Genomic DNA, 18,272 nt, shown 5'->3' on the forward strand with positions numbered 1-18,272 from the left:
CACACACACACACACACACACACACACACACACACACACACACACAAACTAGCCCTGTGACCTTGGGCAAGTTACTTAACCCCAATTGCCCTCCAAAAAAAAAAAGAAATGAAGCAAAAGATGGCCTCCTCTGCCTATTTAAAAAAAAAAATCAATTTGGGAGGAAAAGACCCTCAGGGTTTCTGGCCAGAATAAAAACAATTGCCATTTACACTCACTCAGAGCCATCAAAATTTAAACAATAATCCAACAGAGGCTTGGTCTGGGACTTATTATTGGCCAATCAGTGAGAGCCAGAATAATTTGGATTTAAGACATAGTCAAGTAACTGCATTTGAATTCCTAATGGGCTTTATTTCAAGAAATTTATATTCCTTTGGGCTGAGCACCCACATATAAAGTGTATGATTCCCCATGTGGAGGGAGGAATGGAGGAAAGAAAAAAGGGAGGGAAGGAAGGAAGGAAGGAAAGGAGGAAGGAAGGGAGGGAAGGAGGAAGGAAGGAAGGAAGGAAGGAAGAAGGAAAGAAGGAAGGAAGGAAGGAAGGAAGGAAGGAAGGGAAGGGCAGCACTGCCCAACAGGAACTGACTAGTGGGGTCCCCAGTGGGGCATCCCCTACTACTCACGGATTGTTTGTCCTTTGTTCTTGAAGAGGACCAAAATGATCTGATTTCGAGGGCCTCTGGGAAAAACCATTCCTAAAAGGCTCTTAGGACAAGAGAACCTAGATCTTTTCTATTACATTGAGAATTTCTGAAAAACTCTATATTTTTTGCACCATGAATTTTTTTTTCTTTCCCCACAACCATGGGAATCTGAACTTCTGGTTAGTAGGCCCTCTGGAATTTCAGTTTCCTAAAAGGCTTGTAAAACTGGCATCTAGAGACTACTGAGATTTCAGAGGCAGTGTGTGGCAGTGGTCATAGTCTCTGGACTGGGAGTCCTAGGTTCAAATTCTACTTCTGACTGCATCAACAGGGCTAAATCACATCTCTGAGCCTCAGTTTCCCCATCTGTAAAATGAAGATAACACACCTTCCTCCCAGAGCTGCTGTGAGGCTCCAAAGACATTTATAGATTTTAAAGGGCCACATAAATGTCAGTTTTGCCTTGGCTGCCTCCCCCTTCCCCAATGCCTGGACCCTACCCTGTCTCTATCTGGGCCTCTTGGAATCCCTCTTTCCCTTAAGACTCAAGTACTGCTTGGGGTGGCTAGGTGGTGCAGTGAATAGAGCACTGGCCCTGGAGTCAGGAGGACCTGAGTTCAAATCCAGTCTCAGACATTTAACACACACACATACAAACTAGCCATGTGACCTTGGGCAAGTCACTTAACCCCAACTGCCCTCCAAAAAAAGGCAAAAAAAAAAGACTCAAGTACCACCATTTCCAGGAGGCCTTTTCTGCTCCCTAGCAGTCTTCCCCCACCCCCATCTCTTGAAAACATTATGCATCTATTCCATATACAATTGAGCATATATGTTGTCTCCTCCATTAGGGGCAGGGACTACATGATTTTGCCTTTGGAACCCTGGCACAGGGACCTGGTGTGTGGTAGGTGATTAAGAAATACTGACCAACTGATGGCATCATTATTTCTAAATTCCATCTCCTTGTGACTCTAGAGTGTGTCTCCTTGTCAATCAATCAATCAATTAATCAATAAGCATCTATTGGGAATTTACCATATACCAGACACTGGGTTATACCATTGGAAACAAAGGGGCAAAAATCAAACAGTCCCCCATCTCAAGAACCTTAGTGCTAAAGGGGAGACAGAAAGATGGACCAGCTTTGCCGACGGACCAATGGACGGACATCTTCTTGTCATGTGGACAGTAAAAGGAGTCAAGCTGGATCTAGCCTGAAACCATCTCACTGTCTCTGCTCTAGAGCAGTAGTAGTGGCAGTGGTAGTAGTGGCAGTGGTAGTAATAGTGACAGTGGTAGTAGTAGCAGTGGCAGTAGTGGCAGCACCAGTGGTAGTACCACCCCCACTATCACCACTACTACTTCCGTATTTCGGTTGTTTTCAGTCGTTTTTCAGCTTCTATTTCCAAACTAAGCATCTCTGCACTTCCCTCTCTACCTCTCTGGCCAGCCTCCTTTCATACATTGTCCTCTCTCCTTTAAAATTCAAGCTCCTTGAGGGCAGGAAGAATTTTTGTCTTTCTTTGAATACCCAGTCCTTAGCACAGTAGTGGCACTCAGTGAGCACTTAAAAAATGCTCTCGGTCTGTCTGTCTAGCTACCCTAAATAAATTCAGGATACGCAGATGAATTAGCTCCATTGTCCAGAGGTTTTGCTGCAGGTGAGGGCAAAGGATGTCACCGTCGCCTGAGAAATGGCCTTTTACATCAAGTAATCCAAAGGCTCCACTCCTTGAGACTTGTTTCCCCTTAGTATTTACTTGAGGAGGAGTGCAGACCCCACCCCAAGGCCCACATCTGCCTCTGGCCTTGTGTGCTCCGCAGAGAACCCACAAGCAACAGGAAGGTTCTGCTGCCTCACCTCCTGAGAAAAGGTCAAATGATTTTTTTCTAGGTGGAAATACATATAAATGAGGCTTCTTATCACCAGAGCTGTTTGTAGCACCTTGTACCAAGCATGGATGGGTATTGTCTCTGAGAGACGAAATGTGGCTGGGCAGGCTGGCATGCCAATCTCCTTTTTCATGGGCTACCTCTTGGAACTGATGGTATCCTGCAAAGTGCCATCTCCTCCTACACAGGGCCTTTCCTGACACCCTGGGCTTGCTTCTGCCTCCTCCCTGGAAATGGCTTTGTATATGTGTTTATGTAACTTTCTAAGTACATGTTGATCTCCCTCAGTAAAAAAACAGACCCTTGAGGGGTAGGGGGGCAAGGCCTGTTATGTTTTTGTTTATATAGTGCCTGACACACACACAGGCAGGCACATAGAACTAGAAAGTGCTTTAGAGGTCATCCAGTCCAGAACCCTCTTTTTACTGTTGAGGAACTGAACTGATTCACACAGCTGGTTAAGTATCAGAGGCAGGCTGTCTTGACTCCAACATCTAATCACCAGGTTACCTCTTTAGGCGTTTACTGAATTGAACTGAACTAGGTTCAAGTGCTGCCTCCGACACTTAGCAGATGTGTGGTCATGGACAAATCACTGCTGTCTCCCAGTGCTTCAGACAACTCTCTAAGACAATGTGGCTTTCAGGGACCGCTAGAAGTATGTATATGGATTTCAGGAGGTGAGATTGGATGGGGAAAAAATTATTTCCTTACTAACCTTTAATTTCCTTAGTAATCTTATGTATTTTAGTTTATGGATTTAAAAACTTTATTCTGAGAAGGGGGTCCATAGGCTTCACCAGACTTGCCAGAGGGGCTCAGGATATGCACACAAAAAGTTAAGAAACCCTTTTCTAAAAGTATATGTTATATTATATGTGTACATATACGAGTGTTCAATTAGGGGTTCTTTCTCCCAATGAAATCAAAGGTCCACCCTGTAACGGGGGTGGGAGGTGGGCAGACCTAGGACAGAATAGGTGCTTAATAATTGCTGACTGATTGATTGATATTAGGCACAGTCCTTTCCCAGTGGGTTTTAAGAGTTCAGATAAATTACTTAAGATAAACAAAGTCTGCTCATTCCAAGGCTTTTAAGCAAACAATCACCAAAACATGGCTAATTATTTAATTTGTGTCAGCATTTACAAGAGAACAGACAAGGCTAAGTAAGTTTTACTTCCTAAAACCAAAAAAACAACAGTATTTCCAAGAGGCCATTAATGATACAGAAGATAATAGTCCTAATAATATTAATCTTGACCCTAGAGATATGTCAGTGGGCTAAGTGTTGTTAAGAGTATCTTAAAAGCACAATCCTGGGCTTTCCAGGAGATTATACCATAGAAAACACAGGGAAATTGCCCATTGTACAAGTCATATCCTAAGTTAGGTTAACATTGGTCCCAGAAACATTCATTTCTAAGCTAAATATTGTTAGGCGAATGCCATCATTAGTAAAATGTTTATTTGGTGTAAGGTTACCAAGTGGGCCCTATAGGTAGGCAGGCAAAAAATCAATGCCCCCTGTGAACTTTTATAGTCCATAATTTGGAGACACAGTCTCACTTCCCCTGACAACTTCTTTTTAAAGTCTAGCCTTTTGTCCATTTAGAATATAAGTCAGTTTCAGAGTCCATTTCCAACATCTTTCAGTTTCCTTGTCCATTTCTAACACAGGTCAGTTTCACTGTCCATTTCTAATATCATTCAGTTTCATTGCCCATTTCCAGCATCCTACACTTTCATTGTCTATTCCCAACAGAGATCAGTTTCATCATCTATTTCCACTTCCCCACACTGTAATCTCCATTTAAAGGGATGCTATGAGGTATTCAGGTGGAGCAATGAGTGGACAGATCCCTGGGATCTGGAGTCAGGAAGACCTGAGTTCAAATTCAGCCACAGACTCCTTCTAGCTATGTAATCCTGGGCAAGTCACTTAACTCACCCTCAGTTTTCCCATCTGTAAAATGGGGCCAATAATAGCACCTACCTCCCAGAATTGTCGTGAGGATAAAATGAAATAGTATTTAAGTGCTTTGCAAATTTTAAATTGTTATAGAAATGCTAGCTATTTATTCTGGAAATACTTTAGAAATGGCGTGTTGAGAAAAAATGATCTGATAGTCTTGGAACTTTCTTTTCTTTCTGGGCAATGAGAAAGAAAAATTCTCAACAAGATCCTGAGAAGTTCACGGCTGTCCCTTTGGGACCTTGATAAGGCAACACAGACTTAATGGTTGATGTGAGTTTCATTAAAAATGTATTTTTTTCCTTCCCCAAGCTTAGAACACTGACATCTGATGTTCCTTAGAAAACAAACAGATCGGTTTTCACTGCCCTTTGGTGGCCTGGGTGAATCGAATAGTACAGGACCCTATCTCAGAAGGCACCTTCGACTCCTTCCCTCCCAGCGTCTGCTCCAGGAAGGCTCTTTCTCATACCTGTATGGGGGACACTGCAGCTGCTGGTGCTGTCCTCACTGGAATTCCACTGAGGGGACTTCGAGGGGTCTTATGCACAGAGACGCTCTGCCCAGGGCCACCTGCCAAAGAAAGGGTTGGTGAGGCGTGAGTGTTATGCTAGTTCAGTCAGTAAATCATAGTCACTGCTGCTCGTGGGTGGGCACAGATCCTAGGTTTTGAGTTGGAAGAGGCCTTAGAGGTTGTTTGGTCCAACCTCCTAATTTTGCATATAAGGAAACTGAGGCCCTGATCACACTGGTAGTAAAGGTCAGAGTCAGAATTTGAACCTGGGTCTTCTGACTCCAGAGCTAGCTCTATTTCTCTATTTCCCCACCACAATGGCTGGACCCGCTAAGGTGGGACTTCACTCTGCCCCCTCTGTTGAGGGCCAACATCCAAAGCATTAATTTTGGGAGGCCAGAAGGCTTCCTAAGATGTCATTCACAAACTATCTCTTCTGTTTTCAGTGGTGGTCAGTGATGGGGTGTTGGGGGCAGGTGACTAGGTTTGGTTTAGTCTAGAGTAGGGAAGAGGCAAAAGGCAGGGGAAAAAAAAGTAGGCCAACCAGAAAAAAAGCTAAAAGTAGGGAGTAGTTATGACCCAAACCATTTCAGTCTAGTCTTTTTCCTACTTGCAAGATCTGAATACAGTAAGAAAATCAGATTTTCTAAGCTGGAAGAGGCTTTGGAGATCATCTCGTCCAACATCCTTATTTTATAGAGGAAACAGGCCAAAGAGATGAAGTGACCACTCTCACAAGGCCACATCACCAATGAGGGGCAGGGCCAAGACTCATTTTCACTTCACACTGAGTCTGGTCAAGCAGTCCATCCTCATGTCCCATAGCGACTCTCCACGTGATTCAGGAGTAGGGTCTTTTGGCGGTGATAACACCACACAATGGATGTACTTGGTCTGCATGTGGACCGAGGGGAGAAAGGGTGGGGAAGCAAGGTGGATGATGATCCGTGCCTGAAATAAAGGATTCCGTACCTGAGCATCCCAAGTCAAATGACTTAATCAGCGACTTCACAGTAGCCGCTGACTCTGAAGGCGTCGGCGAAGCTCTGCTCACACAGACCCCTTGCCACCGGCCAGGGCCGTCCATTTCTGGGGAATCTGGCTCTTCATTTACAGGCCTGTGTGTGAAAGGCAGAACAAGATCAGTAAGGAGAGACCCAGCGGTGGGAAATGGAAGTTTCTGCAAGAGACAAAGAAATAAAGATGAGAATACAAGCAGAAATGGGGGGTGGGGTGGGATTTCAGCTCATTCTTTCTCTTTGCCAGTTGGACCCACTGTGTCAGGAAATTATTTTGGGGGCCTATTATCTACTTATAAATAAGATAGCATTTCTCTTGAGAAATTCCTTGGGCCGGGCCCAAAATCGCGATTCTATGTATAGATATAGCCAGCTGTGTCCACCACAATAGCGCTAGACTAAACAAGCCTCTGGGAGGGTGCTTTAGGTCTGCAGGTGAGGACTGGTTTCCTGCCTTGTTCGAGCTTCCTGCTACCTTAGTGCCAACTTTGCATCGGTCAGCATTACAGAGTCACGGAATGTCAGAGCTGGGGAGAGACCCTGGAGATCATCTTGTCCGGCCTGATTTTTCAGAGGGGTAACTGAGGCGAACGAAGTGACTTGCTTTAAGGTCACACGGCAGGGCCAGGGCTAGAATCCAGAATTCTGGTCCAGTGCCTTCCACCGTACCGTGTCGAGGCAAGAAGCTAGCTGGACGTGGACAAAGCATCCAGAGGGAGAGCGTCCTGCTTGTTTATGTTGATAAACACTTTGGAGGCTTAAAATGTGAAGGATGTACTAATAATCTGGGCTCAAATGATTCTAACAGCTCCCAGGCTTCAGCCATTTAATTGCTGGTCCTTACATCCCTTGCCTTCCAACCCTACCCCAGGCCCAGTTCTCTCTTTTGTATCTCTAACCCCATCACGCAGTTAACTAGATATTCAGAATAAAGGAGCCAGAGAATGTAGGAGCCAGAAGGAACCTTAGTAGAGAACAGTTAGTCCAACCTCCCACCCAGCACACATCCATTCACACTCATTTTGGAGATGAGGGAACTAAGTCCAGAGAAATGGGCAAGTGACTTGCCCAAGGTCACACTGTAAGTAGCAGAAACAACACTGAAACTCAAACCTCCTTACTCCATGTGGAGTGTATTTTTATCATGCCAATGTCTTTCTCTCTCCCTGGAAACTATCTAATCAACAAGCATTTATTAGGTGCCTATTATATCCCAGGGAGGCAGCTAAGAGTGCCAGGCCTGAAACCAGGAAGGTCTGAGTTCAAATCCAACCTCAGATATTTACTAGCTGTGTGACCCTGGACAACTCACTTCACCCTGTTTGCCTCAGTTTCCTCATCTGGGGAAGGAAATGGCAAACCACTCCTGTATCTTTGCCATGAAAACCCAAATGGGGTCACAGAGAGTCAGACATCACTGACTGGACAGCCACCACAACAAGATATCCCGGGCACTGTGCTAAGCTCTGGGATGACAAAAAGAGGCAACAGACTGTCTGGAAGCTTACAGTCTAAAGGGGGAGACAAGAGGAAACCTCTGTCAAAACAAGATAAAAACGGGATAAACTGGAGAATATCTCAGAGGGAGGGTTAAGGGTGAGGAGAAGGAGGAAGGGCTTCCTGCCGGAAGCAGGGATTTAGCTGGGACTTGAAGGATGCTGGAAGATGAGGAGGGACAATGCATTTTCCAGCACGGGGGACAACGAGTGAAACTATCTGGAGTCAAGAGATGGAGTGCCATGTGGATGAAAAGTGAGGAGGCCAGGGTTACTGGACTCCAGGCTAGGAGGTAAGAAAGGAGGAAGGGCATCGCTTAGTAAGGGCTTTAAAAGCCAATGGAGGACTTTATATTTGGTCCTGGAGGTAGGGCATTGCTGGAGTTTATTGAGTGGGGGTAACATGGTCACACCTGAGCTTTAGAAAGACCAACTTGACAGCAGAGTGGAAGGACAGATCGGAAGGAGGAGAGAACTGGGACAGAGGCCAACCAGCAGGCTATGTATGGTAACAGTCCAGGTGTGAGACGATAAGGGCCTGTGCCATCTATTAATAATAACTAACATTGAAATTGCTCCTTTAAGTTTGCAAAAGCACTAACTGTACGTATGCATTGGAACCTGGGAGGCATTATTATCCCCATTTTACAGATGAGAAGACCGGAAGACTTGCCATAGTACACACAGCTGGTCATTAGCTGAGGCTGGATTTGAACACAGACCCTGACTTCTGCTCCAGCAGCACCCTATCCCCTAAGAAACTTCACGGATCATGATGGACTGATCTTATGGTACTTTACTCCTCCGAAAAATGACTTATGGTGAAGATCGGGAGGTCAGTTACCAGCAGAGAGAGGGGAGATGACTCGGGTTTCTATTCCTGACAATATCCAGGGAGGTCTTTAATGGAACTGGCTACTTGTCTTTAACTAATTCACTTAGGGTACTTCTGTGCCTGTTTGAAATGCAGGCCATCCCTGCAAGGCAGATGGGTTTGGAAATCCATCCTAATTCCATTCATTTTCCAGTAATCCAATAAAAAGAAAGTTCTGAGTATTGCCCTCCCCCGCAGCATTCTGATGATTTAGTCCAATCTCCTTCAATTATCCAAAATTTGCCATTTGTCTTTGCATCCCAAGTGCCTAGCACAATGCCTTGCCCAGAACAAGAGTTTACTAAATGCTTGCTGAATCAGTGAATGAATAAAAAAATCTTCCACTGTTTATTAAAATAACAACAGCAGCAACAAAAAGCTGAGAACTCACTTGGATTTAATTTCTAATACCAAAGCTAATTCCTTCCCATGAATCTGAATAAAATCAAAATTGCTGTTCTCAATGTCCAGTAGGAATATTTTAGCCCACTCACTGTCTGAAGGTACTGTTAGAAAGTATGTTCCAATAAGACCACCAGAAAAAGACTTTTTTAAAGGCATCATTGGGAAGAGATTCTACAAATTATTTAGGAAACATTTTTTTTAAGCTGACCCTTTGTTTGGGGTAGGGAATTCCTGTTGAGGAACTTCCTCTCTCAAGACAGCTAGGCATTTTCTCCATAACTTAAGTCTGACAGAGTCACTATATCTGAGTCAGGATTTGAACCCAGACCTTCCTAACACCGAGGTTGGCTCTCTAGCCCCTATACCACACTTTAAAATAAAGTATCCACCAAATCATTCCTTCTACACACTGCCATCCCTCGAAGGAGTAAACCAAAGATTTATCATCATGGAACTATGGAATGAGTATCATAACTGGAGGGGGGCCTTTATATTATATTATATTATATTATATGCTATATTACATATTATAGAGGTCTAATCCAATCTTCCTATTGTCCTCTTTCTAGAGAAGAGAAAACTGAAGTCCCCAGAGGGACTTGTCCAAGGTCACAACACAGCAAGTGGTAGGGCCAGGATGAGAACCTAGGTCTAATGGAATGAAGATAAACCAAATTTTGAAATGAATAAGCACGAAAAAAAAGAGATTATAGATTTAAGAGCACCAGTGGCTTTTTCTGATTCTTAGAATCACAAGCTAACAAAGCTGGAGAGGCCCTCAGAAGTCATACAGTTAAACTTGGGCCAGAGTTCCTTTTGTGACACCTTGGACAAATGGCCGTATCACTTGGGCTTGAAGGCTTCCCTCCCTCGAGGGACCCTGCTACCTTCTGAGGGCAGCCCCTTCTACTCTGGGAGAGCTCAGGATTTCTCCTGACATTAAGGCTAAGCTCCGTTCTACCCCACTCATTTCTTACAAAACTAAAAATCTAAAAATTGTTTGATACTTTAAGAGACGTGAACTAGAAGATATTCTTTATACAGGCAGCATCCCAACCCTACTTTTGAATTTTAACTAAAAACACAAGTGTTTCTAAATTAACATGTTCTATTCTCTGAAGGCCTAGTTTTCTTTTATCAAAATGAATTAGACACAAAATCAGTGATTTCTTTACCTGCTTCCTCCTTACCCCCTTCTTTCTTCTTTGTACCCTCAGAACCTAGTATATAATAAGTGCTTAATAAATGCTTGTTGACCGGTTCTTATTCTCACAAGGAAACTGTCTCTGTTCCCATCTGAAATCTGTAAGTCTGCCCTACAACATTCCATATAGTCAGGGAAAATAGAATCTACCAACTATAGCCCTAGTCTCTCCCCTCCCTCTCCTTCCAATCTTCTGGCTTCTCCTGGAAATGCAGCTTGCTGGCAGGATTAAGGATGGGACCCTGGTAGCCTCTGTCTCAGGCTGCCTCCTTTCCGTGCTCTGCTCCCAACACCTTGTTTTTTATAAAAAACAAAAAACAAAACCCCCGAAGGGTCTTCCCTTTAAAAACACCAAAATTACAGACAAGTGGCTAATGATTAAACAGCACTCCAGAGGCTACGTGAAACAGGGCCAGGTTTATTTATCACTTCACTCTATAATCTTCACATAGAAAAGCCAGTAGCAGATACAGACAGTACAAGGAGGCCCAAAGGGCCGGGTGTAGATGAGCTGCTCATTCATGTCACATATGAAAGCATCGGGTACCCTTCTTGGCGTGCGGTCACTCTGAGCATCCCCCTCCTAGGGAGATGGCAAAGTGCACGGCCTGGTACCCACCATAGGACAAATCGAGGCAGTTTCTGAAACACATGTGCAGAGGCATCAGAAACCTTCCTTCTGATGGCCCAGAGAAATGCTTTAGTGATTCTCTCTTCCCAAGGAAAGTTTCCCTGACCATACACTTGCCCTGAGAAGGAGCTATACACACTTTGACCCTACCCGACATTATGGTTGGTGGGCAATGACTCTTGACCCATGCACTGAATAATTAACTGCTGCAAAAAAATTAAATTAAAAAAAGCAAAAGCAAAACAAACCAAACTCTGTTTGGCATTGCTTGCTATTGGCCAGGCCCTCAAATGAATGGGACGGGAGGTTTCTGACTATTGGGAGTTGCTGCATTCCCTCCAGATCTTCACAAAGGCACCACTAACACACTCCAGAGAAGTTTTCACCACCTAGTTCAAGCCTTGTTCCGCTCAGGGTCCAACATCGCCACCTAGTGTATATGCCATTAAAAAAACCACCCTTATGGTCCAAGGCAGGTTGGCTCCATCCATTTGTTGCCTCTGACTTTCATTAAGGGAAGCTTAATCTCATCAACTCTCTTCTTTCTGTTTGCTCAACTACATCCTCTGCTGGCCATCCATTGCTATCAACTCTTGCATCCATGCTACGATCCATCGGAAAAACTCTTGGAAATCAGGAGTGGGTGTGTTATGTGGTTCATCACAGTGCAAGGGAGGTACGGAAGAGGAAAGTAGGATGGGGAGGCCAGACAGCTTTTTGGCTATGTCCAAAGTGAGTCTTTACATTATGGCTTCATTTTGTTTAAAGTATTGTGAATTCTTGGAATATTCATGTTAAAATGGAAATAGAAAGAAAAAAAATACCCACACACGTGCCAAAATAAAATGAACAAAAAACCCCCTGGTCTTGGGCTGTCCGCCATGCTGGAATTCCTATGTTACTTTTTTTTTTTCTTTCGTGAAGATGAGTGATGGGGGAACGAATGAAATTCCAATTCACAAGCGCCTGGCCGTTTGCTTCTTCTTAGGATGATCCTGCGACATCCTGGAAAAGGGGGCTTTGGCATTCTCCTTCCTTGTGGTACCTCCAGCTCTTGAAACTTTTCACTCGCCTCCTGTGTGTGCCAGGGGGATAATGTATCCAAAGAAATTTCTTGTTTTCATCTCAAAAAGAAAACCTGTTGCATCTTGGGAGAAAAGGGACTGAAGAAAAGGATGACGGCTGTTAAGGCTGACCAGGGCGGTGACTCCATCCACAATGGGGCGTAACACAAACAGACTGCATTCCCACGGTATGAGATGGTGGGAAATAACTTTTGGCTCTTGGTAAAGAAATGCTCTTTTTCTAGAAAGATCCCCCCTTCAGGCAGAAGAGACTGTAGTGTCCAGTCATGGCAAGATCAGGTCTTTCTGTCTTTTTCTTGCTCCAGGCTGTGCTAGCTGGCAGAGACCAGGGCACTGTGAAAACAGAAGAAAAAAATGGGAAGGGGAGGGATGGTAAAGACATCACACAAAGTGAAGAGATCTCAGCTTTACGGCTTCCAGATCAGGGTGAGATTGGAAATACCTTATCTGAGGGAAGGGGAAAAAAAACCTGTTACTAAAAGACAGTCTAACTGAGGTTCTTCTCTCTGTTCCATAAACCACCACCAATGCCAAAGCATGGAGCCTTCCCACTGGGTCCCCACCAGTGAACGATTATGCTGAGAGGGCATAGCCAAATTTTTAAAAAGTCAAGGTTATTTGGAGTAGAATAAGCCAATTTAGGCTGTGGCTTATGTAGTCCGCTATTGTCTTGGAGGTCTGGAGGGTCTACAGCTGGGGTTCTAAACCTGGAGTCTGTGAACTTGATTTAAATATATATGTATACATATAAACATACACACATGTGTGTGCATGTATGGATGTGTATTATATTTATAAGTGTATATATTATATATAATAATAATATGTTCTATTATTATGCCCAACCTATGGTAGAGTTTTCTGAGCTCACATTGGTCTGATCAGCCATGGTAAAGACACACTGTACCTTGACCCCAACACTGTGATGTCATTTTTGTTCTCTTGGAGAACGGACAACCAACTAATATTATATTATAAATAAGTGTTTGTGTTTGTATTTGTGTGTGTGTGTGTGTGTGTAGTTTGTTTTTTGAAGGCAATCAGAGTTAAGTAACTTGCCCATGGTCACACAGTAAAGCTGAATTTGAACTCAGGTCCTCTTAACTCCAAGGCTCTTATCTTCTGCACCACCTAGTTGCCCTCTATCTTTTTACAAAATATTACAATATACATGTAACCAAGGGAACCAATTATATTGGCATATGGTCATATATTTACATGGATAAATATATGTAACTATGTAAAATATATTTAATTGCATATGTAAACATATTTGTATTTCAATATAATTGGCTTTCTTTGTAATCCAAGAATTTTATGTATTGAAAAACATGATTGTGAGAAGGGGACAGTAGGCTTCACCACACTGACTGTTCATGAGGTCCATGACACAGAAAAAGTGAACACCTAACCTGTGGAATCAGAGTAGACAAGAGTTTTTTAAAAAGGGGGGAAGAGATCGTTTTATCCCTTTAGTCTGAAATCTCTGAAGAACCTGAAGAAAGCTAGGTCTACAATCCCATTACTACAGAGATTCGAAATACGTGTGTGTATGGATACATCTCCAGATTAACAGCTGTATCTATCTGTCTGTCTGTCTGTCTATCTGGAGCGAATCCATGAGTTCATTTGTGTAGGGGACTCACAGTGAGGAAACTCTCTCCACCGATGCATGTGGGCATTTGCCCTTTGCATCTCCCATGCATGTAGCAACTGCGTCTGTGATTTCATCAAGGTAGGGGACTCCAGGTATGGAAATAGCCTGCAGGGACCCAGAAGAATGCCCTCCTGATTTGAGAGCTCCTAATAAGGGAGGGCAGGGGAGATTTCATTTTAGTCTCTATAACCCTGTCACATATTCAGTGCACAGGTATTTTATGACTGATTATCGTCTGTGTCAGAGGCAGGGACTAAAGGAGAAGGGCTTTGTTCCAAGAAAAGATCTTTCTACATTCTTCTCAGAGGGGAGACTTTCAGTGTGTGTGTGTGTGTGTGTGTGTGTGTGTGTGTGTGTGTGCATGCGTGCGTGTGTGTGTGTAAATATACACAAACTGCAGTGACTCTTCTGGGGTGGGGGCAGAGCTCCCCAGGGGACCCTCTCCCCTCTTTCAAAGCCTCATCCTTGGAGGAGCTGGGGCACGGTCCGAGGCAGGGTCAAGGATTTACCTCCATCTTGCTCGTCTCCCCCTTTTTGGCGGCAGGAGAGCTGCCGAAAGCTCGGTCAGACACAACAGCTGCAAGAAAGACACAGAAGGGGCCACACACTGGCGCACACAGACCGGACACCGGGGCTTCGCACAGACGCAGACGGACAAGGTGGAAGCTTAGTTTCGGGAGAGTTCGTGTGTCGCGTGCTGTCTGCCAGGCTGTGCACTTGAGAAGCGACAAGAGGAAGGAATGTACGGGGAAAAGAAAGAAAGAAAGATAAAGAAGGAAAGAAACAGGGGCCCGTGGGAGGGCCGAGCTGGTCACTGTGAATTTCGGGCTTTATTTTAAATGACCCATGCCGGTGATGGCATCGTGATTCATGCCTTGGTTGGCATAATTTGTATTCTTCCCTTGGTTACAAAGGAGGGATGATGGCTGGGAAGGAAAAAGGGGGCCTATTTGGAAATAAATCTGATATAAAAACAAAAGCCATCCAGAAAAACTTTTAAAAAATGAACCGAAACTATAGGCAATAAAAATAAATAAAATCTTGGTAAACAGTTTTTAAAAATTCACTCTTAGTGCTGGGGAAAAACAAACAAACAAACAAACATTGCTTTAACATAATTATTTCCCCTGACCTCCCTTCTTGGATATGGATCTGATACCATATGATAAAGATGCACATGTATGAACCCAGAAAAAATGATGGTTGGTCATTTGGAATGAGAGAAATACATCTTAAAAGCTACCATGCTTTTGGAATGGGTACAGGTGTTACTGTTGTTCAGTCATTATGACCCTATTTGGGGTTTTCTTGGCAAAGATACAGGATCAGTTTGCCATTTCCTTCTCCAGCCCATTTTATAGATGAGGAAACTGAGGCAAACAAGGTGAAGTGACTTGCCCAGGGTCACACAGCTTGTCAGTGTCTGAGGCTGGATTTGAACTCATGAAGAGGAAACTTCCTGACTCCAGGCCTGCCACTCTAACTACTGCACCATGTTAGCCAGGAGAGCTTCCCTAACATATGTTAGGCTCATGCTTAAAAAGAAAAGAAAAACCTTTTGGTGGCTTATTAGAATTTGGGGCAAGGTTCTTAGCCTGGGGACCATAAATTTGGTTTTAAAAAAATATTCTTATAACTATTTCAATATTATTGGTTTCCATGAATTTTATTTGATGCAATGAAAAACATGATTCTGAGGAGTCTAGTCCACAGGCTTCATCACACTACCTGCCAAAGGGACCCATGATGCTTTCATGGCTCCTATATAGAGATCAGCCAGGCCAGAAAGCTCAGCCAGTCTTTAAATGGTTAAAGGTTGATTTGTTTTTCCTATGTCTTTCTTCTTGCTGTCTCAAATTAGGATAAACCATGATGCAAAAGTTCAGGAATTTAATCCTCACCCCCTATCTGCTCGGAGATACCTGCTTCTGGATGATTTGGGGTTTCTAATAGTGAGCAAGTTGGGCTGGCCAGATCTTCTGATGGGTCAAAGAGGACAGGTGAAGGAACATTAACAGAGTTGTCCAAACAAGGGGTGAAGGTGTGTATGGGAAGCCAGCAGTGCCAATGGCTCCTGGCTTTCATGGCCAGAAAACATCTCAGCAGCTGAAAATTCCTCCCCTATCCTCCAGAAAACCACGTTAGAGAAAAGTGGCCAAAATGACAGCTCAGAACTAAAGAACCATTACTAGAAGAAAAGGTGAGGTTAGTGGTGTGGACGATGGATTCAATTAATGGGAAGTGGGGGGGGGCACACCATGCCATGGAGGGGGATGAGAGACCATGGCCCACTGGAGTGTTCAGGAGAGAGGGGCTGCCTCAGTCTACCACTGCTAGCTCCCTGCCTCTAAAACTGGACAGTTACAGGCTACACCTGTTAGTGAAATCACTGGCAGAGGAAGTGCCTACCAATGCAGGTCACCACCTTCTTAGAAATTTCCCTGGAGGCACTGAGAGCTTAAATAAGTTGGCCAGGGTCCCATCAGCAGCACGTGTCAGAGAAACATCTTAGGTCTTCCTGGCTCTAAGATATGAGAAGTTATGTACGCCATTTCAATTTCTTATCTTAATCACAATTATTTACTTTTGTCAAATAGCTACCAACCTCTGTTGCTTTTATCTTGCTAAAGCCTGCAAACACAATCAACAGCACCCTTGAAATTCAGCACCTTTGGGTAAAGTCCCAGTTTCCCTACCCTAGTTCCTACTTTGCCCTTTTACCTCTCTCTGGGGTCACAAGAGGTTTAGCAGGCTAAATCATTTCAGCAACAAATACTCGCTTGTACCCAGACCCAGAGATTTAAGCAACATCTCTGCATAGCTTGTCCATGCGTCTGTCTCAGCTGTCATCATGACATTCCCAGAGAGGTCGCCTTTCGCAAAATTGGAAAGTGAATGAGTTGGTCAGTGTTTTTGGTCTGAGGGCGCCTTCCTGGAGGTTCTTACCTTTCTTTCAGAGGCTGTGCTTGGAAGAATTCTCCGGGATATTTTCTGCAAGTTTTCTGGCTGTGCCTGAACCAAGAATGATTCATCCATGCCTCACTGGACAAAGGCTACAATTCAGGGTTCCAGCCAAGAATTCATTTAGCAAGAGTGGAAATGCTAAAGTAGCTGCAGCAGGGCCCCTGGGGACCAGGCCGGGCTTGGCTTCTTGCTTCCCGTGGTGCCTTCAGGAAGCGGCCGAGCCATCGTCAGCCTCTTTGGGGCAGCCACCTCTCAGGAGGAGGGCATTTTGCCAAAGGGACTTGCCATCAGACAGGAAACCATCCATGGGAGGCACTGTCTGATGATCTGCCAAAGGCAGGGCAGAGATCAACGCAACAAGACGCAAGGGGACGCAGGGAGGCTCAAACCAAGTATGTCACATTCAAGGGGGGGGGGTACAGCCCAGAAACTGGGGGCTGGAGGGGGGACCTTTCATGATATGAGAATTAGCCTTGGGAGGGTTGAAGAAAGCATCCTGCCATCCAGTGACCATGAGTCTGAAGGCTGAGGGTGTCCTAAATTAAGTCCTAAAGAGTACATCTGTATTTAGAGATCTCTACTCTGCTAGAATTCTAAGGCTCCATTCATCTACTCTTGCCTGCTTTCTATAGGTTATGATACAAATGAAGCTCTTTCTAAAGAACTCCTGGGCCTTCTCTATCTCCAAGACTCATCTCTTACTATTTCCTTCACCTGCTATCATCTCATGTTATTATACATATATGTATATTCATGCATGTATATATGCACATATAGGGATTAAATGTGCATATCTATGTGCACTGTGTATATATGTACAAATGTACATGTCTATATACACACACGTATGTACAGATCAGAACATTATCTCCCTGGTAGAGTGTAAGCCCTTTGAGGGCAGAGCACGTTGTTTCATTGCTGTCCTTGTCTCTCCAGAACCCTGCACATAATAGGTGACCTGTAATTGCTTACTGAGTGACTAATTCGGTATTATTGGGCATTGGAAGTTAGGCCTTTGGGTTCTATTTCAAAAACAGAGTGGAAAAGCAAGACAGACAGACAAATAGAGAGGCAGACATATAAAAGCCAACAAAGATAGGCCCCATAATTAATAGCACACCTTGCTTGTCAGGGGGATACAATCTGGCTCGGTCTCCCCCATGATTTCCCTCGGTGGGATGGAAGCCAGTGGTTAAGGAGTGACTGAAATCATGAGGCTACTTCTGAGGGACTCTTGTGTGTTTATTCCAATAGAGTCAAAGACCCTTGAGGACAGGGGTTGATACCTCCTGTGGTGGTGTATGGTACCAAAACAGGGACTTATTAAATTGTTCTTAACTTATTACTTTTTCTTCCTCCATTTCACCTTAATCCTTCTCTAGAAATCGATATACTAAACACGAGAATTGGAAAATAAGAACAATGAGGGGGCCAATTAACTCAGACCCCTAACAGACCCTAACAGAACCTATTGTTCCATTCTCTAAAGTCTCCAAAAGTCATGAAAATGGAAACTGAGATGCTAAGGTCATCGACTGAGGGCTGGAAGGGGCCTCAGAGAACATCTAAGCCAATGCCCTCATTTGTCAGATAAGGAAATTGAGGTCCATTTGTTGGACTCCAGCGTCTCTCCCGCTGTTCTCTATTGCCTCCCAAATTAGTTCCCCAGTAAACCCCCACTTTGGACTCTGCCAATGAAAGGAAGGGGTCAAATTCTGCAGCCTGTTTTCTGTGTCAAATGAATGCCACAATCTGAACCTTGAAAAAAAGAGAATGACTCCCAATAATTTCCTGAAATCAAGGACCCCAAAGTAAGAACACTTATTCCTGACCATAAAAAGTAAAACTGAGATTTTATTAGTCCCATGTTAAGTGCAAAATAATGTCTTAAAGAATTTTATTTTT

The 18,272-nt window shown here is 44.0% G+C and overlaps 1 protein-coding gene across 4 annotated transcripts in view; it reads right to left on the minus strand.

The window, feature by feature from the left end:
• SPECC1 (sperm antigen with calponin homology and coiled-coil domains 1) overlaps positions 1 to 18,272 on the minus strand; it is a 293,242-nt gene that overhangs the window by 108,069 nt on the left and 166,901 nt on the right. For 3 of the 4 annotated variants that reach the window (XM_069089599.1, XM_069089598.1, XM_069089600.1), the window contains 2 exons: positions 6,005 to 6,150; positions 4,991 to 5,091 (listed from right to left, as the gene is read on the minus strand). In XM_069089599.1, the coding sequence (XP_068945700.1) occupies positions 4,991 to 5,091; positions 6,005 to 6,150 (247 nt within the window). Of the gene's footprint in view, positions 1 to 4,990; positions 5,092 to 6,004; positions 6,151 to 10,428; positions 12,080 to 18,272 lie in introns of those variants that run through there. The other variant, XM_069089601.1, reaches the window with a different exon arrangement.

This window comes from Petaurus breviceps, unplaced genomic scaffold (genome assembly GCF_028583685.1).
Source record: "Petaurus breviceps papuanus isolate PSGF00001 unplaced genomic scaffold, PetGlider_PUasm1.0 186, whole genome shotgun sequence".
NCBI lineage: Eukaryota > Metazoa > Chordata > Mammalia > Diprotodontia > Petauridae > Petaurus > Petaurus breviceps.